At 35.3% G+C, this 27,985-nt stretch overlaps 2 protein-coding genes across 2 annotated transcripts; one reads left to right on the top strand and one right to left on the bottom strand.

The window, feature by feature from the left end:
• The first annotated feature begins 7,660 nt into the window (after positions 1-7,660).
• Positions 7,661-9,491, top strand: LOC105778536 (UPF0496 protein At3g19330). The gene is made up of 2 exons (XM_012602261.2): positions 7,661-7,885; positions 7,978-9,491. Exons 1-2 carry the CDS (start codon positions 7,774-7,776, stop codon positions 8,973-8,975), a joined length of 1,110 nt encoding a protein of 369 aa, XP_012457715.1. The 5' UTR covers positions 7,661-7,773; the 3' UTR covers positions 8,976-9,491.
• Positions 9,492-10,212: 721 nt separating this feature from the next.
• On the bottom strand, positions 10,213-13,368 carry LOC105778537 (uncharacterized). Its single transcript, XM_012602262.2, has 15 exons — positions 13,257-13,368; positions 13,077-13,171; positions 12,865-12,978; positions 12,687-12,791; positions 12,531-12,602; positions 12,283-12,395; positions 11,998-12,117; positions 11,693-11,761; positions 11,363-11,450; positions 11,199-11,270; positions 11,014-11,114; positions 10,771-10,888; positions 10,596-10,655; positions 10,403-10,513; positions 10,213-10,326 (listed from the first exon to the last, which is right to left on the bottom strand). The coding sequence occupies exons 1-15, from the start codon at positions 13,366-13,368 to the stop codon at positions 10,213-10,215; spliced, it is 1,464 nt and encodes a 487-aa protein (XP_012457716.1).
• Positions 13,369-27,985: the final 14,617 nt, after the last annotated feature.

Genomic DNA, 27,985 nt, shown 5'->3' with positions numbered 1-27,985 from the left:
AATTTTGAAGCACGCGTTACCTCTCTCCTAGTTCTATTTTGCTATTAAAGTACCAAAATACTTAGAGCTTAGGTACACAATAAATTCATATCAAAGATCAAAGAGTTAAGTTGTGAGAGTCGTCTGCATTTCTTTAGATAACCGTCTAAAGATTTATTTTGTGGTAAATATCCAATTCATTTTAAATTGAAATGAGTCGACGAGTGACATTCATCATTTACTACGATGGTCAAATCTTTAATACTAAAGTCGGGGTTATATTTGCAGGAGCCCAATACGTGGAATTAGCTTTCAACCGTACCATTCAATTGCGTGAGCTATGGATTAGAATAAGGAAGAAAGTTGGGGGTTTAAGTCGGGGAAGAATTTTGAGCTTGTAATATAGATATCTAGCATCAGTTGACCCCATTAAGTAAAATTTTTTTGTGTGAAAGGCGAGCTCAAGCTGGAGGCGGTCATATCATACATTTCTCAAGCAAAAATGCTGTAATAAATTATATGTCGAGTTTGTCAAGGCTGATGGAGTTGGTCCATCTTCAGCCACTGTTGTGACTAATGTTGGAACTGAAGCTAAAGTGGAAAGTCCTACTACATGGTTGTGCTGTGGGTTCATTGGTTTGTTACAAAGCTCTTACTATGATGTCCTTAAAACATCAATGGATAGACATTCTTCAGTTTTCGGTACCGATTTCAACTTCAGTGGCTACTATCAATCAAGGTATAAGCGTAACCCAAACCTCGACACCCGAGCAAGACATTCAATTAGTGCGTTCGATTTCAACTTCGGTGGATCAATGTCTTAAGGTAGAAACACTTATACGGGGGGCCATCAACCTATACTGTTTCACAATTCGTTGTAGATTTTGTCAGGTACTTGAGGTATAGAAGAATCAATGACCTACTCCCTACAATATGGACAGGCGAGAGTCCATCGAACCCTTTAATTGAAGATGACAATGAATGTGCAGATTCAGAAGAAGGTGCAGCCGAGGAAAAAGGGACAACGGATGCAGTTGACGGATCAAAGTAAGACCTTAATCCAATCCGATAGTTTAGTCAGGATGGTTCGAAAGTAGAACTTTTTTGGAACAGTAGTAGGTTCCAATTCAACCAGAACCTTGCGGTTCTGACGATGACTATTCTAATAATATTTCAAATCCAGATCTGCAGTTTAGGGTATATGAACATTCGCCACATATGACTAACATTGATCTCTCCGCCAAGGGTGGTGTAGAGTTTGGTAGCTACCACACAGAATACTTGACCATACAAACTCATCGTTAGATGTCCAAGTATTGGAAGTTGACATGAAATACCCCCAACAAATGTGTTTTTCTTGCTGTATTGAAGTGATACAACTTTAAGAACAGTGTGAACTATCATGTCACGAGATCTAGTTTGAAGAAATCATGGCATCTTTTCAGAAGAATACGGGCTTGTGGATGATAAAGAAGTATTCCGGTCCACATACATGTGTTGTAGCAGGTGCGCAATGTGTTCACCCGATATTTTGACATAATGTGTCCTGATTGGGGTCTTTATTTTTCACAATCACGTAACTTGAACTTGCATTTTACAAGTGTAAATCAGAATCATCCAAGGCTAGACTCCGACATGATATCTAATATTATTATACCTATGGTGAAGACGAATCCCAAGATTCCTATCCCAGTGTTGATTTCCAACATTCGTAGCCAGAAATAAATACACGCCATCGTATTACAAAGCATGAGTTGCAAAACACAAGGCTATGGATAAGTTGTATCACGAATGGGACAGGTCATACAACGATTTATGAAAATGGTGTCAAGTACTGGATCGGTATATACCAGGTTCCGTAACCGATATAGAAACGCATTCAGGGTATTTCAGCGGTCTTCTAGTCTCTAGAAAAAAAATGTTCTACCGATTCTTTTAGACATTTGATCAATACAATGAAGCTTTCTGACACTGTAAGTTTTTGGTGAAAATTGACAACACTTGATTGTACGAGAGGTATGAGCATCAATTGTTCATAGTCGTTGCCCAGGATGGTAATCGGAAGATTCTGTCGATAATGTTTACAATAACTCCAAGATAAATGACAGATGATTGGGATTTTTCCTTAGTCGATTGCGCTGTCATGTTTGCCTTTAGCCAGACATATGTGTCATTTTCGATAGGGGACTAGAAATCTTGGTCGCTATTAAATGACATGGCAGCCTTTGGGATCTTACGCTCCATAGGCATTGTATAAGACACGTCGACTCCAACTACCACTCAAAATGTTCTTTGAAAAGTAAGCAAGATCAAGTCATTGACATGGGTATGTAGTTGCCATTATTTCTACAATCATGCTATATCATATTTCGTTCATTGTTTGCATTCATGGGTTTACTTTTCTCGACAGAGTACGAGCTCGTCCAACATCATTTCCATGAAATTATGGATAACTTGCGTGTTATCAACATCCATGATGCAGCGTACCTCACCAACATATCATTTAAATAGTGGGTGCAATTGTATGATGGGGATCTATGGTATAGGCACATGACGACAAACTTAGTCAAATGCATCAATTTCGTACTAAAGAGGACTCGTCATTTCTCGATATCCTCAGTTGTTAAAGAAATATACTTTTGCCTGGTTGTCTTAAATCCAAAACGGAAGACAACATATGCTGGGCTGATTGCGGGTGGACACGTTTGGTGCGAGGATGCCATTCAAGAAATTAGACGAAATATAGCAAGAGCGAACACTATGTATGTAATGTGTCATTCGCATCGAAACCTGCTATTTTGGGTCACGGAGTACGCTAGGCCCGACCAGGACATGTCAGGGGCATCATATCGTGTTGACCTACCAAAAAGGATTAGCGATTGTGGGAGATTCCAGGCACTTCGATTTCCATGCACATAGTTATAGTGGGCTTGGACAACAATAATGCATTGAGACTGATGTGTAGTTGATTGAAGACAAAGTGTTGTCATTGATATAGGGATGTCAAAATCAATACATGAGTATGTGCTAAAGAACAACATATTGGATTGACTCACTATGAGTATGTTTCTTGGATTATTATGTAATAGTCACAACATTATTCATAGTGATAACTATGTATACTATTCTCAGCCTTGATATCATCATTATCCCAATATCGTGAGTCGTATATTTTGATACAGGCAAATGTTTTCTATAACAGGTTGTATTAAAAAGACTGATGTAGGATACGCCACAATCTATGTAGTTGGATGTGGTTGATCAATATAGGATTTGTCCCTCCTACATAATGGGAGTAATATCTTAGGTCACTTGATTGAGTGAGACTAAAAATATATGGTCATACTCGAATAAGTTGAAATGATATATCATACTTGTTTGTTTATTATAGTCTACTTGAGATATCAAGAAACATGAGATTGGATTATGCAAGCATGACTGTTCCATGACTTATATCCAATCTAGATATAAATGATAAAATGATGTAATTCATGAAAGGTTTATCACAGAAAGGTTATGTCGAATTACGACTTTTTGTAACTTAGGTGGAAATGATGCATTGCTAAATGCCACTCATTGCTCGTATTATTAGAAATGTTCTAGTATTACTACTAACGTTACAAGAACTTACAAGGTCACACCTTATAGTTAAAACGAACAAAATCGAAACACAGTTGATATTGTATTTAGCTGTCACATGAATTAAATTAAATTAATTTAACAGTTAAATATTAAACAAATTAAATGTAAAAGCTTATTGTACACAAATATAAAATATAGATAAAATTAATATATGAATTTCATTCATATAAAATTTTAACGAATATAGTTTGCTAAAATTATTATAATAAATTATTATAATTATGATTTAGATCAAACATTGAAACATGGTAGCTATAATTTTTTTGGAAAGAATATAAAGTTTTTTTTAATACTTTCCATATGTTTTAATTCTTTTTGGAAATAATAAACGTGTTTAATGCTTTCTATATGTTCTCTATAGGATTGATTTCATTTTCAATATATGCATACCAAAATCCCGAATTAAGGTAAGTGTGTTTTAAAAAAAAATTGAGAAAAAAAAGTTTAGCAACCCTTTTGAGAGATTATTCTCTAGAATAGTTCCAAGAGAGTTCTGTTGTTCGTTTTAATACCGAGCAGACTACATAGAGGCCAGAGCATTTTCGTTGTGGTTTGGAATCAACATCTAATTAGCAACATCCTTTCATCGTTTTCAGTTAAGAATGTATATATTTAATCTTATTTCAACCCGTTTCGTTCCTCATACATGGGTCCATAATTGTGGATCGCTGGAATATTTTTTTCCACTACACCATCGGGCATACCAGTGGTCCCAACACAACTAGTGGTGTCGGCTCTTCCACTAGATCGTGACCATCGTCCTTATCTTCCTTGTCTTCACCTCCACCCTCGTGCTCATCTTCATATCCACCATCATCTTCGTCTTTATCTCCATCACCTTCCTCTATACTTGAGTACAGTATCGTCATAACCTTCCATCGTGTGTCCTCCACTCCACGAGAATGTGGTTGCGCCAATGACCCGCCACGATAAAAACATGACACGATGGGTGTTTGTGAGACGATCGAGGAATAACCATACGATGTCGCAAAATCTAGATACATTGGTATCCGGGTTGATACTAGTATTGATGATGGAATCGATGTTACCATCGTAAATAGTACTAGCGTTGGAATTTGGCTCAGCATTTGTGTCGGCATCGATGTTGGCATGAGGGCGTAGAATGCTGGGAATGAAAGTGCCCTAAAATATGTACCTACGGAAGTGGTAGAAGCAGGGTGTTACGGTGGTACATAATGTGATGCTTGTGAAAAAAAAAGGTTTGTAAAATGAATAGGAATAAGTGGAGTGAATTGACTGGGATGTAGCATAGACATCAGTGGCGCATGTTGGGTCGGAGCTGGTGATGAATTCGTCGTGGCACTTTTTCCAAACCTACGCTTCTGGGACGCTCGTCGTTGCCTCTTCTAATGAAGTTGCCTACTCCTCGCCTCCACTGATAGTAGATACAACTTACTGACAACTCTGAACCAGGGCATGTACTCCAAATAGGCCGTCCTGTCCAATGAGAAAAAGGGTTCACGGATGGGTAAGATTTTTTTCTTCGATCCTAAATGTCGATGTACTTTTTGTAATAATCTTATCAATTCTTGTCGTTCTTCCCCTGCAGATCCAGCTTGTGCAGTGCTTTTATGTCTCACGGTGGAGGTGGAATTTATTGCCTCCACCCAAACTGTTGCATCACTTGATTTGATTCGTGCATTTCCACAGTCGCGTACACAATTAACGACACATTCATGTCCCACATACTCCGATTGGCCAAAAATTTTGGCAGGATAAATTCTATGATATCTGGGTAGGTGTATGACATTCATTCAAACTGCAGTGCACAATAGTAATTCTGTTATGTTCAGAATTTTATTTTATAAATCATTGCGCAATTATTATAGGTTTAAAAAAATAAGTAACTAACCTCGGCTTCTGACCGTTAATCTAACAGCAATTGAATATCTTCAAATTGCTCAGGTAGTCCCACATAACTGGACCTATGGTTCCACCTATACAAGCGATATGTTAATTCAAGCATGTAGTAAATAAACAACATTTACTATACAAAAAACATATTTATTAAGAAATTATTTTTACCTTGTCACCAATGGAAACATATATAAGTCGTTCACTCGGGGGCGTAGAAATAGTAGTCGCCACCAGACCCATGAATACAGCAGGAGTAGACAACCACCGATTGGCATCTTATCTGGTTCCGTAACCCGTCACAACTCCCGGTAAAATGTGGCCAACACAATTGATCCCCAACTCATTTGTCTGCTTTCTTTGAAGTTGAGTAGGTACAGTAGCCACCTTATGTGTACCAAATTTCAAGATTTATCGGGTACTAAAATACCCCTAATTAACCTAAAGATGAAAGCTCGAGCGTATTATTCTTTGACGACGTCAAACGCACCTTTAGTAAGATTTCTGCAATTGGTTTCCAACCACTTTATATCTATTCAACCATCATAAAACTTATTCGGCACATTCCCCAAAAATGCCTCACAAAGGTCCTGTTTATTGGGAACGACTGCTAACCCCGTGATGACTGGCCCATCCATCGGTAAACCGAGTTGTAAAGTTACATCCTCGAGTGTGATTATACACTTGTCGCATGAAAGATGAAAAGTGTGTGTCTTGGGTCTCCATCTGTCCACCAAAACGTTGATGAGTGTAGGATCGAGTTTGCAGCCCCTGAGCATACGAGACACGTGCACGAATCTCGTGTCTAGCAAGTAACCACGAATTTTGGTATCTGAGTTTTTTGACAGGTTATGTATGAACCCTCAAAAACACGATTATCCGCCTATTTATATCAACAAAAAATTAATTTAAAATATTTTTAAAAATAAAATACTTTTAATTTAACGTAATTGAAAATAACGAAATTTAAATTTTCAGCTTACCATTATCGCTTGAGCGGAGGAAATGTGCTTATCGTCAAAACGAAACAGAGAGGTTGTCATTCGTGAAAATTTAATTGTCATTCATAAGAATTTAATTAAAACGAATAATATACGAAATAATTAAATAAAACTATAATATTTTTAAACAAGTGTATCAAAAAATTTAGAACAAAAATTGAGAAAGTTGAAAGAGTTGAATTTGAATGAAAAGAATGAAAAATTGTCTGATATTTATAGAAAAGAAAAACTTATCGTTGGGCCCATAAAAATTTTTATCGTTGTCAACATTCAAAAAAATAACCTTGGTAATTGGATATGCTTATGTCATGCGTTGCGCATGAGAGCCCGCAACCATGATGAACTTATACGATCCATCGCATTCAAGGGAGGTCATTTGGCCCAATCAAACTGGTCTATTGCTTGGATAGATTAAAAATCCATCTCTGGAGCTTGGTAAATATAGAAAGTGATCTCCAAAGATATGCGTAGCAAATATGGAAGGTGATCTTCAGAGATATGTGATCTTAGACATTAAATGTAATCTTTAGAATATACGATTATGTAATCTTAGAAATTTGATATGTAGATAGTTTTTAATCGTAGCCATTGATGTACTTTGATTTGTACAGTTGATTTTGGGGAGGTTCAACTATAAATAGAGACCTCGCTGCTTATTGTAAAGGAGGGAGTTATGAATAGAATTTTGAGAGCATACACTCAAACTTTTTTCTCAAGTGTTCTTACTTTTCTGTGGTTTTTGTTCATCTTTCAAGGTTCGTTCTTATTTTGTTCTTCTTCTGTTCTTCGTTGGTGCCTTAGAGGAATTCTATTGAATCCTCAATTGTTGCAAGTTAAGGCTGACTTAAGCGTTTTTTAGTAAAGAAACTGCCTAAGGCCGCACTGATCGCGTGGGAAAAATCTAAGTCCGTGACACTTACACATACTCTCCCTAAAAACAATCTATTTCTCAAAATAAAAAAAAAAACGACCTAAGGCCAAATAAAAAAAATGGACATATTAGCCGGAAAATGACAAGAGTTTTAAATTAATAAATCTCAATATTTCAAATGGTATTAATAGCTAAAAGGCTTTAATACTGAATTATTAATTGGGCAGAGAAAATGAAAGAAATTGGACATAATTCGAAGGATTCAATTAAGAATATAAATAAAGTCAGTCGTCGACTTTTCTTACTTCAGTTGTCCGTCGTTAAAAATCGCTGCTTCATTGTGTTTCCTTCTTCTCATCTACTATTTTCCTACTACTTTTTCCCCCTTGGCCATTGGAGAAGAAGATGCAGTGCCTCTCCTTCAACATCAATTCATCGTCCCCATCATTTCCCACCTCGCCTCAGTCTCAATCTCAAACTCAAATCGGTCTCAATTCTTGTCCCCCACAATCCCAAGGTAACGATTCTATGACCTATCTCGATGTTATTTTCGTTGGCACGGGTAGCGTTTATGTAAATGCCTCAATCAGACTTGCTTTCTTGTATCAGGGAATTCCACTGACGGAACACCCAGATCCAGCTCCAGCTCCAGCTCCACTCAGCTCTCGCCCTCCTTCAATATCAGTCATGAATACACTCTCGCTTTGCAGGCCAATTCTTACAATGAGATACGCTCCAGAATTGAAGATCAAGTGCTAGTTGAGAATGCAATTGAAAGCGAGGATATGGATAGCCATCAGCTGCATTTGTCTCAGGTACTGCACCCCAACAGAGAATGCGTCCACCAAGCTCTTCGCCACACCAACCCTAAGGCTACCCTCACTCGCTTGGTTTCTACCTACTTTGATCACAGCGAAGACATCAGCACTCTCTGCCTCGCGCTCTACCAATGCATATCTCGTGCTCGTACTCTTTATGCTCCTATAACTGACCTTCTTCAAGTATTCCCCTATGACCTAAGTTCCATCAATCTCTCACAATGTAACTTGGCCTTCGATATTTTCCTCCAATTCGATAGCCTCGACAACCCTTTCCCTTCTCCTGAATCCCATAACTTCAACGAAATGCGTCGCAGTTTCTCCCTGCTCAAGGAGCAGCTTGATCAGCGTCTCCACAAATCCCGTTCTGGAGGTCGCTTCCTGCACCGTGCCGTTGGTGGAATTGTAGGCCTTATCGCTACCCCACTTTGTCCCATATATATACCAAGTCATCTCAAGAAGAAACAGCTTGCTCGTACGGCTCAACTGGATGCTGCTTCCAGTGGAACTTTTTTCCACATCAAAGACCTTGACACTATTGTCTGCCTTGTTGACTGGTTACATGCTTCAGTTGAGAACGACAGGGATCTTGTACGGTTTGGACTGGAGAGGGGTAGGGACATATACCCCATATATGAAGTTGTGAAACATCTCCGCAATAACCACAACAAATTTTTTGATCAGCTCAAAGAACTTGAGGAGCATATATGCCTATGCTTTAATGCTGTCAATAAGTTCAGAGCTAAGCTCCTCAACCAGATTCATCTTCATCAATCTACTGACTCATGATGGATTGGTAGCTATATTCTTCCTATTTACTTTCACTGTCAATGTGTATAGCCATACACTCAACATAACATGCTCTGACTATCGCCACTAGCCCTGCTTTTTATCTTTGGGGTCACTATTGTCTACAGTGATGTCAGTGATGTACAAGACAACTATGGAATAGCTCAGGCTCTTGCTTACCTCCATTTGTTTGTTTGTTTGTTCATTGGTTACCTCCATTACTCATTGAGACATCAAGCCAAGCATTGTTCTGCTTCAAGTTCTCCTACATCTCAGTTCCTACAATGCGAGATGACTTGAATGTGAAACAGACACCGATATGGAGTGGATGTTTATGATTGTTTTGCTGCATTAGATTTTCATCTCTTTCATCAGCTAAGTAGTATAGTTAATGAACAAGCAATGTAGATAAAATACAATACCTAGTATTAGTGAAAGGCTTTTGTATTTTATAGGCCACCAAAATTGGTACTGGTTTAAGACCATAAACTGAATAAAGAATTTTGTCTTCTAGAAGTTCTTGTTTAACTTTTTTGATTTCCACATCTATTCTCCTTTGAACTCTTATAAGTTTTGTTTAAAATATTTTAATACAAAAAAATCAAACATTGTCAACTTAATTTAATCCTGTCCTTTTATAAAAAATTTATAAAAAGGCACATGGGTTCTATATTCCTAACATATCAATGTTATGTTAAAGAGGTAAGTTGGGTTGCTTCTACTTTGTGAGACCCCATGTGGATGCCAGTAGTTGATACAGTGCACATACACTATCTATTTATCAATAGAGTAGCAGATTGGACAGCTAAACATGCTAGAACAAGAAGTAATTTTAATGATTGGGTGCAACCAACTAATTCCACTCTTTGTTTTGCAAGTTTTTCGCTATACAATACAAGTTTGCAATTCGTTGCAAAGAATAACATATCAATTATATCAACCCACTAACACCCTACTACTTTATTTTTTTTCAAATAAATAAATTACAAGCACGTTAGTTCCTACACTCCTGGGTTTTTGAATGGAATTCAACAAAGATAGAAAGCATGCTTGTTAATGGTATTAAACTAACAAGCTTTACTGAAGCTATTAAACTGAATTGTCAGGGTGGCAGCAATGCAAACATGCCCTTCTTCTCTTCCATCTGAAACCAAAAGGAAAAGTTGCATATAATGTGGTTACTACTACAATTCTCACCACTCTCCACATTACTTACCAATCAAGGCAGCATGCTTCATCATTCAGTTTGAAATGAACCCTGTCTTGCCTTCAGCACTAGTTCTTCAGTGGTCACTCCAATTATCTCATTTGCACGTGTCAATCCCAGACTCGCATATTTCCCAGTAGGATCCTGCATTTCAATATCCAACAAATGAATATCTATGTATAAGCATAACCCATGTAAATATAATCCAGTTTGTTTGGACCTTAGAAATAACTTTCAACTTCTCTAGCTTTGCAAGTGCATCATCCACATCAAAGTTACAGCTCTCCCCAAACTCCTCTCTAAGTAGATCCTCACACCGTTGATCCAATTCCTATATCATATTATGCAATATAATTACTAAAGGATATCCACATAAAAACTTTAAAAAGATGTTGATGCCTAGCCTAGCATACCTTGGCTGTGGCTTTACCTTGCTCCATTAGTATAAAGAATGCAATGATTACCTCTTTCACCTGCACACAACATTATCATTCAGAATTAAGGCTTATAAACCTTTTCTTGCTATCAATGCGTGATACAATTATAAAACAATTGAAGAATGCATACTAAAGAAAGGAAGCAACTTACTTCCTGTTGAATCACGTCATCACACAAGTGAAGTAAAGTGCCCCTTCCACTATCAAGTTGCTTTTCATACATGGACTGTGTTATTAAATTCTGATATGCAGCCAAGTTTGCTTCAAACCTATGTGGCAATATGAGAAACAATAATATATAAATCAAGGCCCCTGATAAATTTACTATGCATTAACATGGTGAAGAGCAGCATATGACATATTACATAATAAGCGAAGCGGGACGAAAACGTACGTTAAGTAAGTCTTAGCACAGTAACCAACCACAGTTGACAAAATGGCAAAAATAACCCAAAGATCAGCTTTAGGCATTTCAAGAGAAGTTATTACTGCAACCTGTGAAGTAAGGCAGAGTAATAGCCCATTGTATTAATATGAATAAGGTGAAGGGAAGAGAAAAGAGATGAGTGATTAACTGACCAGTCCCACTAGAGCAGAGGCAATGAATGTGACCCAGTCCATGGGAGTTAATCCAGGATTTTTCTTTTCAGGCTGTTAAAAGAACAAACAAAAAGGAATGTGATGCACAATGCCACAAGCAGTATAACAACTTTAAGCACTAAAAGGAGCTAAGAGAGACTCACAAGGACTATTTCCAGATCTGCCATTGGAATATTTTTAAAATGCTTTATATTTATTCCTCTTTCCTTTTCTCTTCCTTCACTTTTTTTCCTGCAATTTCATCATTCTTTTTAGATGTCTCTTCATGTGTAGCAGTATAAAACTAATATAGAAATACACCAGTTCCACATCCAAAACAAAATTGTGGTTAACCAGCAATGACTAAATGCCATATCAAGCAATTAAGAAACTAAGGCTGAGGCTCCTTTCAGGATACTGTTCCAATAATCAATATGTTACTGAATAAATGCCATATCAAGAAACCAAGTAGGATAAGATGCAATAGACAGTACCTGTAAACAACAATTATCCTATCAAAAGTAGGTTCTTGAATTGTAGTCTTGGTAATCAAGTTGCGGATGCTGGAATAAGAAAAGTTATTGAGTCTAAGAGGAAGCAAATGCATAAATATTAGTAAACTCAAGCTAAATATTAACTGCATGTATTGTAATTTTTTTTGCAACTTGTTCAAAATGTAAACCATCCTTGAAGGTGCTTAGAAAAATACTATGGTAGATATATGTTCCTGAATCCTGAATGAAGAAAACTCTTTTCCAAAATAACAGAACATAATATATAAAGATGGCAAAGTGACTACCTTAGTTCCATTTTTTCAAGACGGATGCGCTCAACATGCAAATCTGCACTAATGTCCTCATCCTTCCTTGGTACTTTCTTACGTGCCCTTCCTAATTTTTTGCCGAAAATCTTGTCCAACCTGCAACCAACACATACCTCCAGGGCATCAAAAGGAAGACAAAATGCATGAAGCAATCAAGAGAAGATGTAGATACTAAAAGCATCTCACATTACCAACTTTATAGTTTATGCAGTAAAACATAAACAACTCATATAAGGTAATGACTGTCCAGAACATACTCACCTAGTTCGCTTCATAAGAAGTGTCCAAAGACGTGCAATGATAATGTCTATCTTCTCCAGAAAAAAAAAATTAGTTGTTCGATCGATTCCTATCCCACGTCTGAAGATAACGTACTAAGACAACCAAAAAAATTATATTTAGCTTGACAAAGAGAGAGTGTTGAACTAGTACTTGTAAATTAATTATGTACAAGATGTCTTAGTATGCTGGTACTGAATTGGCTTGTATGCTAAGATTGTGATGACAACCTTATCAGCAAAATCTGGAAGGTTATCTTTGGGATGCTCCTCAAAATATTTCTTTAGAAGTGCCTTGTCAATCTGAATTCAGTAAAAAAACACCATAATGTAAGAGAATCCAAATCCTAATGATAAATATGCATAAGACATGAAGTTGCAGATGACCTTAGCTTCATCCACTGTTATGGGAAGATTAAGAAGATATTGCCCTGCAGTTGCAACATCAATCTCCTCGTTTGAAACTATCTTAAAATTACTCTTCTCCATCACCTGTATTCCAAACAAACACAATCTGATATGGTACTAGTAGTATCAATTTGTATAACAAGCAAGAATCCCTTACCTGAAATAAATATATCAAGAAATTCTGCTCAAGTACATCAATTTCTTCAGGAGATAAATTCTGTTGCTGCAATTTCTTAGCCCCATATACAGGGTCAAAGAGGGAGTATAATTGCTGCAAACATAATAAACTCAACTGAAATTATAAAACAAAACAAGAAAAAAGGAACAAAGGGGGGGTTATGTTATGTTTGTAAAGAAAAAGATGAATACCATCAAATCCTCAAACTGAAGATGATACCATGCTCGAATTGTGTACTCAACTCTCTTGGAGAACTTTACAAACTCAGCCCTATCTGCACTATGTTCTGTAAAGACATAAAATGAACATGATGATGGGATTGTATAGTGTTAGAAGATCATGCAACATGAGGAGGGAAAATGGATTAATACGAATGAGGTTGGACAAAGTCATGATGAGCTTAGGCTTGAGAATGGGAATCACGGATTCACGCTCTAATCGAATGACTTCCTTCTTGATGCCATTGGCCTTGGACTTAAACATTGTTCCTCTGATTTCAGAATGTCAGCAATTCAACCCAAGGATGAAGCAACAACTAACATATCCAAATTTCCATGTTTTATAATGAGGTTCATGGAAAGGGCCGGAAACCGAGGCCGCAAGGCTAGTTCCTAACGTAAGACTCGTAACCACCATCGTAACTATTACTTTTTACAGTTACTTCTCAATTTAGTCCTACTTTATGAAAACTTAGAATTTGGTTCTCGTATTTACAAAAACTGAGAAGTTCATCCAATTGTTGGTAAACAATGAACTTGAACAGCTGACTTTTGCTAATTTAATGCACATAAATTACTTAATATTATTCAATTGGACCAACTTCTCAACTTTTGTAAAATATGAGAACTAAATTCTAATTTCTCAGTCCCTGGAATTAATTACTATTTCCTACCTCGATATGTCACTTTCAGTTTAAGTTCAAAATATTTTGTAATCTTTTTAGATTTATGCTATATTTTTGTTAGTATTATCAACATATAGTACCTTATTTATTTCTGTAGTATTATGTTCCTTTTATTTAGATTAAATAAAATGGCATGCATTAATTTATTCTATAAAAAAATTATTCAATTTTAATCTAGTTTTAAAAAAAAACATTAAAGTCAAAATGTATTTGGGTTAATTTAAAATCAGATTAGTATCAGGTTTTTCCCAGTTATGTTGCATTTAAATAATTTAACATTATATTATAACTTACCATAAAATTAACATTATATTTTAATATAAAGTATTTAATAGATATTTATGTAGCCATTTTGAACAAGTTAATAATTTTTATATATTATAAATCAATATAATACCCTTTTAAATAAATCATTTTAGTAATTTAAATTCAGATTGCATATGGTATTATTAATCCTAATAATGAAAATTAACACTACGACTTCTAACTTTATATATATATATATATATATATATATATATATATATATCAGATTTTGATTTAATGATAAAGTTGAGGGTTTGTGAATTTTAAGATTTTTAATTTAAATTCTTGTGTAGCCGATTGAATATTAACTCGATTGAGATCGACATTGTTCTAGTGCAGGAGGATTTGAGTTCAAGTATGCTAAAATACATTATCTTCCTATTTAATGTTGGGGAGTGTTTTAAAAGTTGAACCTTCTAAGACCTTTTGCTCTTATTTATGATTTGTTTCTCGGTGTTTAAATTTGTCTCTCTCATTTACTTCACTTACCTTAAATTCCTTAACCTTTATCTTTAGGTTTGTCATTGTCTCTTTTAAATGTTTTCATTTTGTGTTATCTTGTTGTCGTTAGTCACAATCATTCTCCTCATCTACATGGCTCTAGATAATGACAACAGGGAAGTGATGAACGATATTATGATGGAAACCAAAGAATGATCTCATTACTCTCAATCTAGAGACCAATGTTAGATTGCACGATTGCATCACAACTTTATCCCTCATTGGGAAGTGATCTCCGATAGAGAAATGAGATGAGGCAGGGATTGTAACAGTCCATTTTTCAGTGGTCTTGAAAATGACGATTTTGAAATCCCATTTTTTCAATGATCAAGTTCGTAAATATTATTAATTAATATTTATGAGTATATTATAGTGTTATATTAAATTAAGGTCCAATAATTTTATTGAACGGTAAGTAATTAAGGTACAAGAACTAAATCGTAAAAGCCTAAAAATTAATCGCTATTGATTTTTATTAGTTAAAAGGCTTAAATAGAAATTGTTCAAGGGTTTAAATGGCAATTAGACCATAATATAATAGCATGGACGGTTAGAGCATGATTTTAGCACTGTTTTATTAAAAAATAATTAAAGTTAAAATAATGAAATCAAAACATTAATTAAAAGAAACAAAAGTGGAAAGAAAGCGAGAGTTTCATTCTCATCTTCTCCACCGAAAATCACCATTGAAGGAAGAAAAGAGAGCTTCAAAAATTCCATAATATTTGGCCCTTGCATGTAAGTAATTTTGAAGTCTATTTTTCGTAAAATTTATGTTTTTGAGATCGTTGTAGCTTGATTTAGTTAATCCTGGTGCTATTTCGCAGAATTGTTAAAGATTTAAAATTTTTCATTGTTTCATTTTGAAGCTTTTGATACTAAATTGATAGATTTTAAGCTTAGTTATGAAAAATGACTAATTTGTAAAGTGAAAGTTGTTAGTTTTGGACATATTGATCAAATTGTAAACAATTTGTAATTTATGTTAAATTTATGTAATTATAGATATTTGAGGGTTGTAAAAGGATATGATTGAAATCAGTTAAAAATGATGCTTGAATATGAAAGATATGATTGTTTCGATTTTAAGAACTAAATTGAATAAAATACAAAATTTTAGGGAATTTGTGAAAAGTTAAATTAAATTATCATATAAGGTGTTTTAAACTGATAATTTGTAATGAATTACCATATAGATTAATATTTGAATCAACTGGAAATTAATCGAGGAAAAAGGAAAATTATGGATTAGTCCCCGACATCGCACTTATTGTTGGTTTGGTCAGGTAAGTTTGTATGGTAAGTTACGATGGTAAGTTTATATGGTAAATATAATAATTGTGTTGAATTATGAATTTATATTTTGTGAATGTATTTTGAATTGTATGCAAATTGATACAAAAAAGGTTAGAAATGGGCTAAATTGTAAAGAATTGATCTAATGTGTTAAATGTACTTGGATGAATGTAAGAAAGGATTGGATACAATTGGCATGCCAATAGGGCTATTTTTGCTCTATACGAGATTGTAAAAGAAATGATATAAAGTATTTTGATGTACAGAGAAATCATTGATTATACCGGAAAACCTGCATTTGTTGCTGGTTACCGAATTATGTCTCTACAGAGACTTTGGTGTAGTGGAGAGATGTACTATTATATGATATGGGTGCCTACGGACCTTGCAATTTTGTGCCCCGGTGTGGTGTAGTTACTCTGACAAGCAACCTAGTGCAATGTAGTTACCTGCGTATCCATATCTGTCTGATTTATTACCTCAGGTTAAACAGTTAAAGAAAAGGGAAAATGACTAATTGTTAATATGTAATCATATATGATATGTTTATACGATGATGAATTAATGTTAATGATATATAATTGCTTACTCTCTTGAAAAGTACTAAATCGAAATAGCATGTAAATATGTAATGTTACATGTTTCGAATGTCTGATGAGCTCATCTTGTTATTGTGAAATGTTATAACAGGAAATTGGGTTAACATAGTTATTTTGACGTGTTTAGTTATGAATTGAGGTAAGTTACCGCTTAAATACCAATGAACTTACTAAGCATTCATAATGCTTACTTTGTTTCCTTTTTTTTTTTGTAGAGGTCATTTTGTGGAATGTGTCGATTAGATCACCTTGGAGCTCATACTATCCAACTTCTGACTCAGTAGATCTTTAAATGTTTTGAATACGGTTATGTGGTATGTATATAGGCAATGTTACGTTCATGTGTATTTACTTTGAATGATGGTGTTTTTGAATTTCAATTATGGCTTACCTTCGAATGGTTATATATATTATGAACTCAAGTGTGAATGATGACAATATGTTAGGCTTTAGTTGAAGCTTATGAATCATTAAGATAATGATGATGCTTGAATACTTGTTGATAGTAAATGGCATTCTTGACTGCCTCTACCTCGTCCTCATTAGCGGGGTAAAGAAATCAAAAAATAAAGACAACAATTGAATAAAATATTACGTGCGGTGTTTGCAAGTTTGATAAGTCAGTTGTAATATAATTGTACAATGAAGTATAAGAGTACTCTAAGGATTGAACCCAAAAGAGTCGACGTTGAACAATTTCTACTAACAAGCATGAAAAATATGGAGTCTAACCAATTAGTCGTTAAACATTATAATACAACAAACCATAAAGTCAATAACAATTATACTAAATTATGAGCTAGCTACCAAGGATTAAATTGTAAGACATGCAAAGTTATGAAAGTAGTAGATAATAACAAACGGTGGTTGATTGATTTCGATGTGATTCACCAATCCCCGAATTAAGGATCTATATTGTTTAAACTCCTAAAATGGTTTCATTTTACCTCTCGATCTCAATTTTACCAAATTAGACAAGTTAATTTTGTTTATCTCTCGATCTCACCAGCTAACCCGAGACTAACGAATTGGTGCTCAACAAGATTACCTTTCGGCCTCATTGCTTGTATTTTCCCTTAAGGACGTTAATACTAAGTTTTTAGTTTCATTCAAATAAGTCCAATTTATTACAATTTAGTCTCTCATCCAAAAATCAGTTTATCCACATTTACATCATCCAATCCATTTATAGTTTACTTATCCATATTAAAAACTAAGCTAATAAATATGAAAGAAGAAACCATTGCGACCATTAACATAAAACTTGAGAAAAAGATGAAAAATTGGATTTTAAGCTATAAAACTTGAAAGAAAAATAAATATGAGCATTCAATGGTGAAATGAAAGCTAAGAAACATAAAAAGGTAAAGTCTTTAATAGATTGAACTATAAGAAATTGAAATACATTAAACTAAAAGGTTGAAATGTCATTACAAGAAAAAAAAATGACTAAAGGTGCAAATAAACCTAAGCTACAATGTTAACTAACTTAACAAACTATAAGAACAACAAGAACAATAAGAAAAAAATGCAAAAAATAAACTCTACAACTATGGAGTAAGATGAAAAATAAGAAACCCTAGAAAATTATAAAGAAAACTAAAGAAATCATAAGAGAACACTATCAAAAACTAAGCCTAAGTATGTCTCATTTCTCTCCTCAAGCAAATTTGGTTGTTTTTGTAACACCCTATACCCAACCCGATCGTCGGGTCCAGGTACCAATGTCACAATTAAATCGTATTACTTAACAGACTTCCTAACATGATTTAATTACAATTTAAACCATGCGAATTTTCAAGCCCAATGTAATCCATGCAACTTTATTTTAACTTTTTAAATGATAACCTTTTCCTGACTTTAAAACTTCAATTTAATTTCCCTATTATACAATTATTAGAATTCTTACAATTATTTTGCCCCTTTGGACTTGTATATTTAAAATTACAATGACTTGGAACTTAAAGTCCAACGCATAGCTTTTAAGGGTGCCCCTCTATATACATGATACAGCTACAGTGCCATTTGCGTGGACTTGGGGTGTCTGGCTTGGTCCTTGATAGCACTCTAGAATAACATATTTTTATGTATTAATTATGTATTTATTCTAAGTATGATCCTGCTAATTTGAGCTATTTATGATCTTTAATCTCATAGGGACTAAATTTGAGGTAAAAGCAAAATTAAGGGCCAAAAGTGTAAATTTAGAGATAAAATGGGCCAATGTGCAACACAAAGAAAAGTTGGTGCCGAAAGTGCAAGCATGGAGGACACAAGGGTTGAAATGCAAAAAGAAGAGATTGTATTCTATCAAACTCTATTTTAATTATATTAGGATAATTAATATTAAGATAATTATTAAGGATTATCTAATTTTAGGATTTTATTTTATTTATCTTTATTTATCTTCAACTAAATGTATTTATCTTCTGAGAGTTTAAGTAGGATTAGACTATCTCCAATTAAATGTATTTATCTTTTGGGAGTTTAAGGGGTGAAGTAACTCAAAAGAGATCTATCTTTTTTTTTTGTAAACACTCTCTCCCCAAAAGTCTAGCTTTTTGTTCTTCTCATATTTCCTTCCAATAAAATCTCTATTTTTATTTTATTTATTTTCTTTTCCACCACAACCATGAGCCACTAAACCCATCTAGTCGAAAGTTGTTGATATTCCCCAAAAAGGGTTCTTGAGGCTTAGAGTCCGTACTTAGCCTCCTCGTTGGGTATTCATCGTTTCTCCGCACTATGGGGCTGACGCTTCTGTCCAAGTCCCTTAAGAAGTAAACTTTTCAACATATGCAAAGGCGGCCACTTTGTATGTTTTGGGAAGGTTGCACAGTCGGTTCGTTAGGATTCGCCATTGAGAAGCACTGATCTAGCATAAGACAATCCCACAGAAGCGATTGTTGGCTAGAGTCAGGTTCCACTAAATCATAAGTCTAAATCCTTGGAGCTGGTGGTCGTAGGCGTCCTCTTCCACTATAACTGGCTTATTCAGTTTGGGAAGGATCATCTAAAAGCCGAGGATTGAACCCAAGGCGGAACAAGACAACTGGAGGTTGGAATCTCCCATAAGAATTTTCTTTCTCTTAACTCTATTTTTAATTTCTCGAATTTTTGATTCAATATTCTTAATTCTATTTTTATTTTTTTTGTTTCCAGATTCAAACCTTTAATTCTGTTATTTTGTTATTTTTTTCAGGAACGCAGGTTTTCTTGGGCAAGATTCTGCCTGGGATTTCACGGAACAAGACATTGTGCAAATCTAGTCCCTGAGGATTTGACCCTACTTCTCTTTTACTATTCTTTTTCATTATTTATTAGAGATATGATATTTTTGGTGCTTTCAACGACCGCATCAAATTTTGGCGCCATTGTCGGGGACTGGCAACATACTAATCTTGTTTTTTGTTTCTTATGACCAGATCTGCTCCAGGTACTCTTGCGTTCGATTCAGAAATTAAGATGACTGCTAGAGTTAATCGCAAGGAGACAAAGTTACGGAAAAAGCAATCAGCGGTGGTTAGAACTCAAAGTAACTCACCGCCAGAAATCGAAGTCAACGACGAAGCTGAGTCTAGGGTTAACGAAAACCCTACTCGAACACTTGAGAGCGAAAAAGTAGAAGTCGACTCACCAGAAGAAGTGCTTAATGCTAGGGTTAATGAAAACCCGAATCTAGCACACCAACCAATGGCTCAAACGATTCGGCAACTGGTCGAAGCTCTGATAGAACAACTGCCATTGTGCATCACGTATCCTACTGTGGATACCGATTTTGAGTTGAAGTCAGGTTTAATCCAGTTACTGCCAAATTTTCGTGGGTTTCAAAATGAAAATCCCCACAAGCATCTGAAAGAATTTTATATGGTTTGTCTTAGCATGAAACCTCAAGGGGTAACTGAGGATCAGATTAAATTGTGTGCTTTCCCTTTCTCCCTAGCAGATTCCACTAAGGAATGAGTATTTTATTTACCCCCTGGATTTATTACAACTTGGGCTGATTTATCATTTTTGTTTCTGAACAAGTTTTTTCTAGCGTCTCGAGCAACTGAACTAAGAAGAGAGATCGTTGGAATAAGGCAAAAAGAAGCTGAGTCCTTTTACGATTATTGGAAGCGGTTTAAAAAGTTGTGTGCAAGCTGCCCATAACATGGTATAATGAAGCAATCTCTCCTTCAATACTTTTACGAATGTTTGAAGCCCATGAATATGAATATGGTAGACGCTGCTAGTGGAGGAGCATTGGTCAACATGACTCCCCAACAAGCAAGAGACTTGATCTCCACATAGTTGCAAATTCTCAGCAGTTTCGAGACAATACTGAACCCCCTAGAAGGGTTCACCAGCTAAGTAATTTATCCTTAAAGGATAAAGTTGATAAACTTACTAATATGATGAACTCTCTTATTGTAAAAAAAGCGAAGATAGCCAGATTATGCGGAATATGTGCTGCACCTGATCATGCAACTAATGCATGTCCCAGTTTGTATGATGATACCATGGTCCATCTGGATGCTGTGGGAAATTTCCCTGGGCCGCCACAAAGGCAATACGACCCCTACGCTAATACCTACAACCCAGGGTGGAGGAACCATCTTAACTTAAGTTATGGGGCCAATCTACGAAATAACCAACCATACCAAAATCGGTTTCCGCAACTGCCGCAAGGTTCAGGTAATTTTCTAGAAACCATGGTCAATAAGTTAGCAGCTAATGTTCTTGATTTTCAATAGCAAACTCTTAATTTCCAAAAAGAGACGAAGGATTTTCAACAGAAAATTGAGGCGTCCATCAAAGAGTTAACCATATCGATCAAGAAATTGACCTCTCAAGGGAAGCTGCCGTCACAAATAGAATCAAAACCTAGACAAAATATGAATGCAGTGACGTTGCGAAGCGGAAAGGTACTGGAGCTGATTCCTGACAGGAGTCTTGGTCGAGAAATCGCCTAGGAAAAACCTGAAAAAGACGAACAGGTCTGACCGAAGCCTCTATTGCCTAAAATTCAACCTCTATTTCCAGAACAATTCAACCAGTGTCGAAGAGGTAAAGAGGACAAGAAAATCCTCGAAACATTTAGGATGTCGAGATCAACATTCCACTGTTGGACACCATCAAGCAAATACCACGGTATGCTAAATTTCTTAAAAAGCTTTGCACCAACAAGTGAAAATTAACAGGTAATGAAAGGGTGAATGTTGGTGAGAATGTATCTGTAGTGTTACAGCGAAAAATGCCGGCAAAATGTAAGGATAGGGGCATGTTTACAATACCATGAAAAATAGGCCATCTGGGAATTAAGAAGGCTATGTGTGATCTAAGGGCTTCTATAAATGTAATGCCGTATTCTATTTATGAATCACTTAAAGCGAGTTTTTTGACAAAAACAGGTGTTATCATTAAATTGGCGGATAGGTCTGTTGTGCATCCAGAAGGAGTCTTTGAGGATGTTCTGGTAAAAGTTAACGAGCTTATTTTCCCTGCAGATTTTTTTGTGATCAAAATGGAGGAGGATAGCACTCTTGGATCTTTAGATCTCCTACTGGGTCGACCGTTCCTTAGTACGGCTAGTACTAAAATCGATGTTCGAAGTGGAACTCTCACGATGGAGTTTAATGAAGAGATTGTAAAGTTTAATGTCTACGACGCCATTAGCCATCCAAGCGAAATCCTGAGCGTAAATCGTATCGACATAATGACTCTTTGGTGGAAGAGAATTTTGAGTCAATTTATGGAGATAATTCTGAACTTGATGAATTTGAATTTGTTAATGAGTTATTATCTCCAAATACTAAACTGTTAACTTTTGTTATACAGGCACTAGAGTTGGAGTTGAAACCACTTTCTGAGTATCTGAAATATGCATTTTTGGGGAAAGGTAATACCCTACCAGTCATAATCTCCAATAGACTCTCCACACATGAAGAGGAAAGTTTGGTTCATGTACTAAAAAGTCATAAGGAGGCGATTGGCTAAACCATTACAGATTTAAAAGGGATAAGCCCTTTGACGTGCACACACAGGATTTACATGGAGGAAGACACGAAATCGAGGCGAGAGGTACAAAGATGACTAAATTCGAATATGATGGAGGTAGTAAAAAAAGAAATAATCAAGCTTCTGGACGCTGACGTGATTTACCCTATTTCTGACAGTAGGTGGGTAAGTCCGGTACAAGTCATGCCTAAGAAAATGGGCGTGACAGTAAAGAAAAATGCTGAAGGTAACTTGGTACCTACCCGAGTACAAAATAGGTTGCGCGTTAGCATTGATTACAGGAAGTTGAACTCATACACTAGAAAAGATAATTTCCCTATTTCTTTTATAGATCAAATGCTTGAAAGATTAGCCGGAAAAACTCACTTTTGTTGTCTTGATGGATACTCAGGTTTCTTTCAAATTCCAGTCGCACCAGAAGACCAGGAAAAGACCACTTTTACATGCCCATTCGGTATATTTATGTACAGAAGGATGTCATTTGGTCTTTGTAATGCGCCGGCCACCTTCTAGAGATGCACGATGAGTATATTTTCTGAATATATGGAAAAAATTATCAAAATTTTTTGGATGATTTTACTTTATATGGGAATTGTTTTGATGAATGCCTTAAAAACCTAACGATAATTTTAAGGAGGTGCATAGAATTTAATCTTGTCTTGAATTATGAAAAGTGTCATTTTATGGTAGATAAGGGTTTAATTCTGGGTCATGTTGTTTCATCTAAAGGAATTGAGGTCGATAAGGCCAAAATTGATATTATAAATTCTTTGCCTTATCCCTCCACTGTGAGGGAAACTTGTTCTTTCCTTGGCCATGTAGGGTTCTACAGGCGTTTCATAAAGAACTTCTCAAAGGTAGCTGAACCACTGTGTGAGTTGTTGCAGAAGGATAAGAAATTTGAGTTTCGCCCAAAATGTAAAGAGGCATTTGATACACTCAAGCAAAAGTTAGTCTCCACTCCTATAGTGCAACTGCTAGATTTAAAATACCCATTTAAAATCATGTGTGATTCCAGTGAGCGAAGTGTAGGAGCCGTGTTAGGGAAAAGGATAGAAAAATAACCACATGTCATATGTTATGCCTCGAAAATCCTAGATGTTGCGCAGAGCAACTACACCACTACGGAAAAAGAACTCTTAGCAGTTATATTTGCTTTAGATAAATTTCCACCTTATTTATTGGGATCTAAAGTAATTATTTTTTCTGATCATGCAACCCTCAGGTACTTGATCGCTAAGAAGGAAGCAAAATCGAGGCTTATTAGGTGAATTTTGCTGCTCCAAGAATTTGACATTGAGATTCGAGACAAAAAGGGATGCGAGAATTTAGTGGTTGACCACTTAAGCAGAATAAAAGTACCTTTTGATGACATCCCTATTAATGAAGATTTCACTGATGAGAGCCTATTCTCGACCGAAGCACGTCTCCCATGGTATGCAGATATAGTAAACTTTATAGCTACAGGATCGTTACCCACTGAGTTAGCACGTTCCGTGAGGGACAAGCTTAGACGCGATGCTCGATATTACATTTAGGATGACCCACACTTGTGGAAACACCGTTCAGACCAGATAATACTAAGATGTGTTCCAGAAACTGAGGTAACTTCTATCCTTAATTTTTGTCATGCTGAAGCTTGCGGATGTCACTTTGGCCCTAACCGGACCGCTCATAAGGTGTTAGAATGTGGGTTATATTAGCCCACAATTTTCCAAGACGCATATAACTTCTGTAAGTCTTGCGATAGGTGCCAACATACAGGCAACATCCCTAAACGAAATCAAATTCCCCTTTCCCCGATTCATGTATGCGAAATCTTTGATGTATGGGCATCGATTTCATGGGCCCATTTATTTCTTCATTTAGCAATGTATATATAATTTTTGTAGTAAACTATGTTTCTAAGTGGATAGAAGCAAAGTCTACTCACAATGATAATGCCAAAACTGTTGTGGAGTTTTTAAAATGAACTATTTTTTCTAGGTTTGGCATACTTTGAACCCTAATCAGTGATCGTGGTACCCATTTTTGCAATAAGGTCATGGAGGCACTGTTGGCAAAATACGGAGTCCACCACCGTATAGCTACAGCTTACCATCCCCAAATGAACAGTCAAGCCGAGGACTCGAACAAGGAAATCAAGACTATTTTGGAGAAAACAGTTCGTCCTAACTGAAAGGATTGGAGCCTTCGGCTAAATGACGTACTTCGGGCCTATCGGACTACGTATAAGGGACCGATTGGTATGACCATGTATCGACTTGTTTTTGGCAAAGCTTGCCACTTTTCGGTTGAATTGGAATATAAAGCCTATTGGGTCATTCGATAATGTAACATGGAGTTAGAACCCACAGGAAAGGCAAGGAAATTAGACATTCAAGAGTTAGAAGAAATTCACAATGATGCCTACGAGAATGCTCACATTTATAAAGACAAGACAAAGTTGTTTCTCGATAAGAGAAAAGCTCAGAAGCATTTTTCGGTAGGACAAAAAGTTTTACTTTATAACTCCATGTTAAAGTTATTCCCAGGTAAGCTTCGATCACGATGGCAATGACCTTTTATTGTAACTGAAGTGTTCACACATGGAGCGATTGAAATAGAGAGTGAAGAATCTGGAAAGCAGTTCGTAGTCAATGGTCAACGGTTGAAGCTATTTTATGAGAATTTTCAAGCCCACAAGGTTGAGAAAATCCATTTGGAACCACTATAGAACCAATAACAGCGTCGATCTAACGATGTTAAACAAGCGCTTGTTGAGAGGTAACCCAATTTTTATTTATTTATTTATTTTCTTTACTTTATTTTATTTTATTATTTATTACTTATTTGGATATTAATAAATTTTTCTTCTTTTGCCTACATAAAATAGAGCGAAAATACGAAAAAAACCGTTGAGCAACGCTTAGAGTGCATTGAGGCCCAACTTGAAACCTTTGGCCAGCAACTGACCGAGCTCATTGCCATCATGTACGATCGACAGTAACAACACGGGGAGTTTTTCTAAACTTTTCTACCTATTTATTTCTTTTCGTCCACATTGAGGACAATGTGCTTTCAGTAGGGGGAGGTGCTCTTCATTATTACTGTAATTTTCTGTTGTGATTTTGGTTGTTGTTGCTATTGCTGTGATTATTTTTGGTTGGTGTTACTGCTTGAGGTTTCATTTTGTCCATATTTATTTAGAATCTCCTGCCTCTTTTCATGCCCAAGATTTTTACCAAGAATTGCCTATTATTTGTCCTACAAGCATGATTCTTGTTTTCTGAGAAAATTATTGATTTTCCATAATTAATGCCATCTCCACTGTTTTATTCCTATTAGGCTAAAAATAATTGTGATTCATAGAGTTAACTTTATCTTGCTTTTCGTAAAATTGATCAAGTTTCATACAAAGTGGACACTTAATATGTTTGCATGCTAAAATATGTTCATGACTATTAAGGTAATTACTGAAACTTATTTTTCACATTTGATTATTTTTCTCTAAAGTCCTCATAAAAAAAGTTATTAATAAAATGTCGTTTAATGTTTCCATGGTTATGAGTGCAGCTTAAAAACGTGACTGACAGAGTAACCGGGGTAGGGTGCTTGGGTTGTCATCCTATTTCGCGTCAAAAGGTTGTGTGACGTGTTAGGTAAAACTCCGCTAACCAAAATTAATTTTTAAGAACATGTTGGGCTGAGTAACCCGGGTGAGGTACTTGGCTGTTATCTCTCTTTGCGCTAAAAGGTTCAATGTGTTCTTAAGGAAAAATTATAATTAGGAGTCTGCTGGGCTGAGTAACCGGGGTGGGGTGCTTGGCTATCATCTCTGTTCGCGTCAAAACGTTCAGTATATTCCTAAAGTATAAAAAATATAAATAATAAATAAATATACATCAAAATAAACAAAAAAAAAGAAAAAGAAAAAAATATAATTTGGGGACTAAAGGAGGAAACAAATAGGGTGTCTTGGTAGGTTTGGTAATTTACCTAATTTTCATTAAATAATTCAAGTCGATTCTAATTTTTGTTTGTATTAATTGGAAAACTTTTTCTGTTTTACTTAAAGCAAGCTTAGGGTTCTCTTTATTTTTCATATGCATTTTTACTGATTTTTATAAAACTTTGGAGTGGTATTTCTTTTATGGCAGAATCTAACTTTCACAGTAGATAGGAACCATACTTGAGGGCAAGCATGGGCTAAGTAGGGAGACTTTGATAGCACTCTAGAATAACGTATTTTTATGTATTAATTATGTATTTATTCTGAGTATGATCCTACTAATTTGAGCTATTTATGATCTTTTAAATCATAGGAACTAAATTTTAGGCAAAAGCAAAATTGAGGGCCAAAAGTGTGAATTTAGAGATAAAATGGGCCAATGTGCGACACAAAGAAAAGTTGGTGCCAAAAGCGCAAGCATGGAGGACACAAGGGTTGAAATGTAAAAAAAAAAAGAGATTTTATTCTATCAAACTCTATTTTTGTAACAACCCGATTTTGACCCAAATCGGAACAGTGGTTTCGGGACCACACATCCGAGTCTGAAAAATATTTTAATATTTTTTTCTGTGTTTATTATGTGTGAATTTATATGTGTGAAAGTTTCGTGAATTAATTTTATTGTTTGAGTGCTTAATTTGAGAATAGGGCTTAATCGCGTAAAATAAAAATTTAGTGGTTATTTTTAGAAGGGCCAAATAGTGGTTGTTCTTTTAATATGAAGGTTTTATGTTGCAATTTTGCCATTAAATTAATGAATGGACGGCACTATGTATATATTATATAGTTTTTATAATAATTATAAAGGTTATAATAATAAATAATATTTTATCAAGTTATTATAATAAAAAAAACAAACATAAGTTAAAAAGCCATTATCATTTTTTTTTGTTTCTACTAACCGAATGTAAAAGAAAAGAAAAAGGAAAGAACAAGCTAAGGGTTCGGCCATTTTGAATTTTGATTAAGGTTAGTTCTTTGTTCGGTTTTTGATAATTTTTACGTTTTTGAGATCGTTGCTTTGTGTTCTTTAAAGCCCATGCTTCAATTTTGTGAATTGGTGATGATTTTGAAATTTGCCATTGATGTTAGCTTGATGTTTTTGTGGTTTGATGATGAAATATAAACTTTTGTTGATAGATTTTTATGTTTAATTAAGTGATTTTGATAAAATGTGTATTAAGGATTAAATTGAGAAAAGTGTAAAATTCAAGGTTAAATGTGTGAATAAACTAAAATATGGGCTGCTAGTAGTATGGGTAGAATTCGGCCTAACAAGGATTTAGTGAAATTTTGTATATTTTATGTTATTTTGAAATAAGGACTAAATTGAGAAAAATGCGAAATGTTAGGGGCTAAAATGTAAATTGCCATTTATATGTTCTTGAATGAAAATTTAATGAAATGTTGAATAATTAAGTTAAATTTGATATTAATTAGATTGGAAAAAGTGGAAATCGGATTTGGATCGGGAAAATCGGAAGTTATCGATTAGTCGTTCCG

This window comes from Gossypium raimondii, chromosome 10 (assembly GCF_025698545.1).
Source record: "Gossypium raimondii isolate GPD5lz chromosome 10, ASM2569854v1, whole genome shotgun sequence".
NCBI lineage: Eukaryota > Viridiplantae > Streptophyta > Magnoliopsida > Malvales > Malvaceae > Gossypium > Gossypium raimondii.
This window is presented reverse-complemented; position numbering and strand designations above follow the sequence as displayed.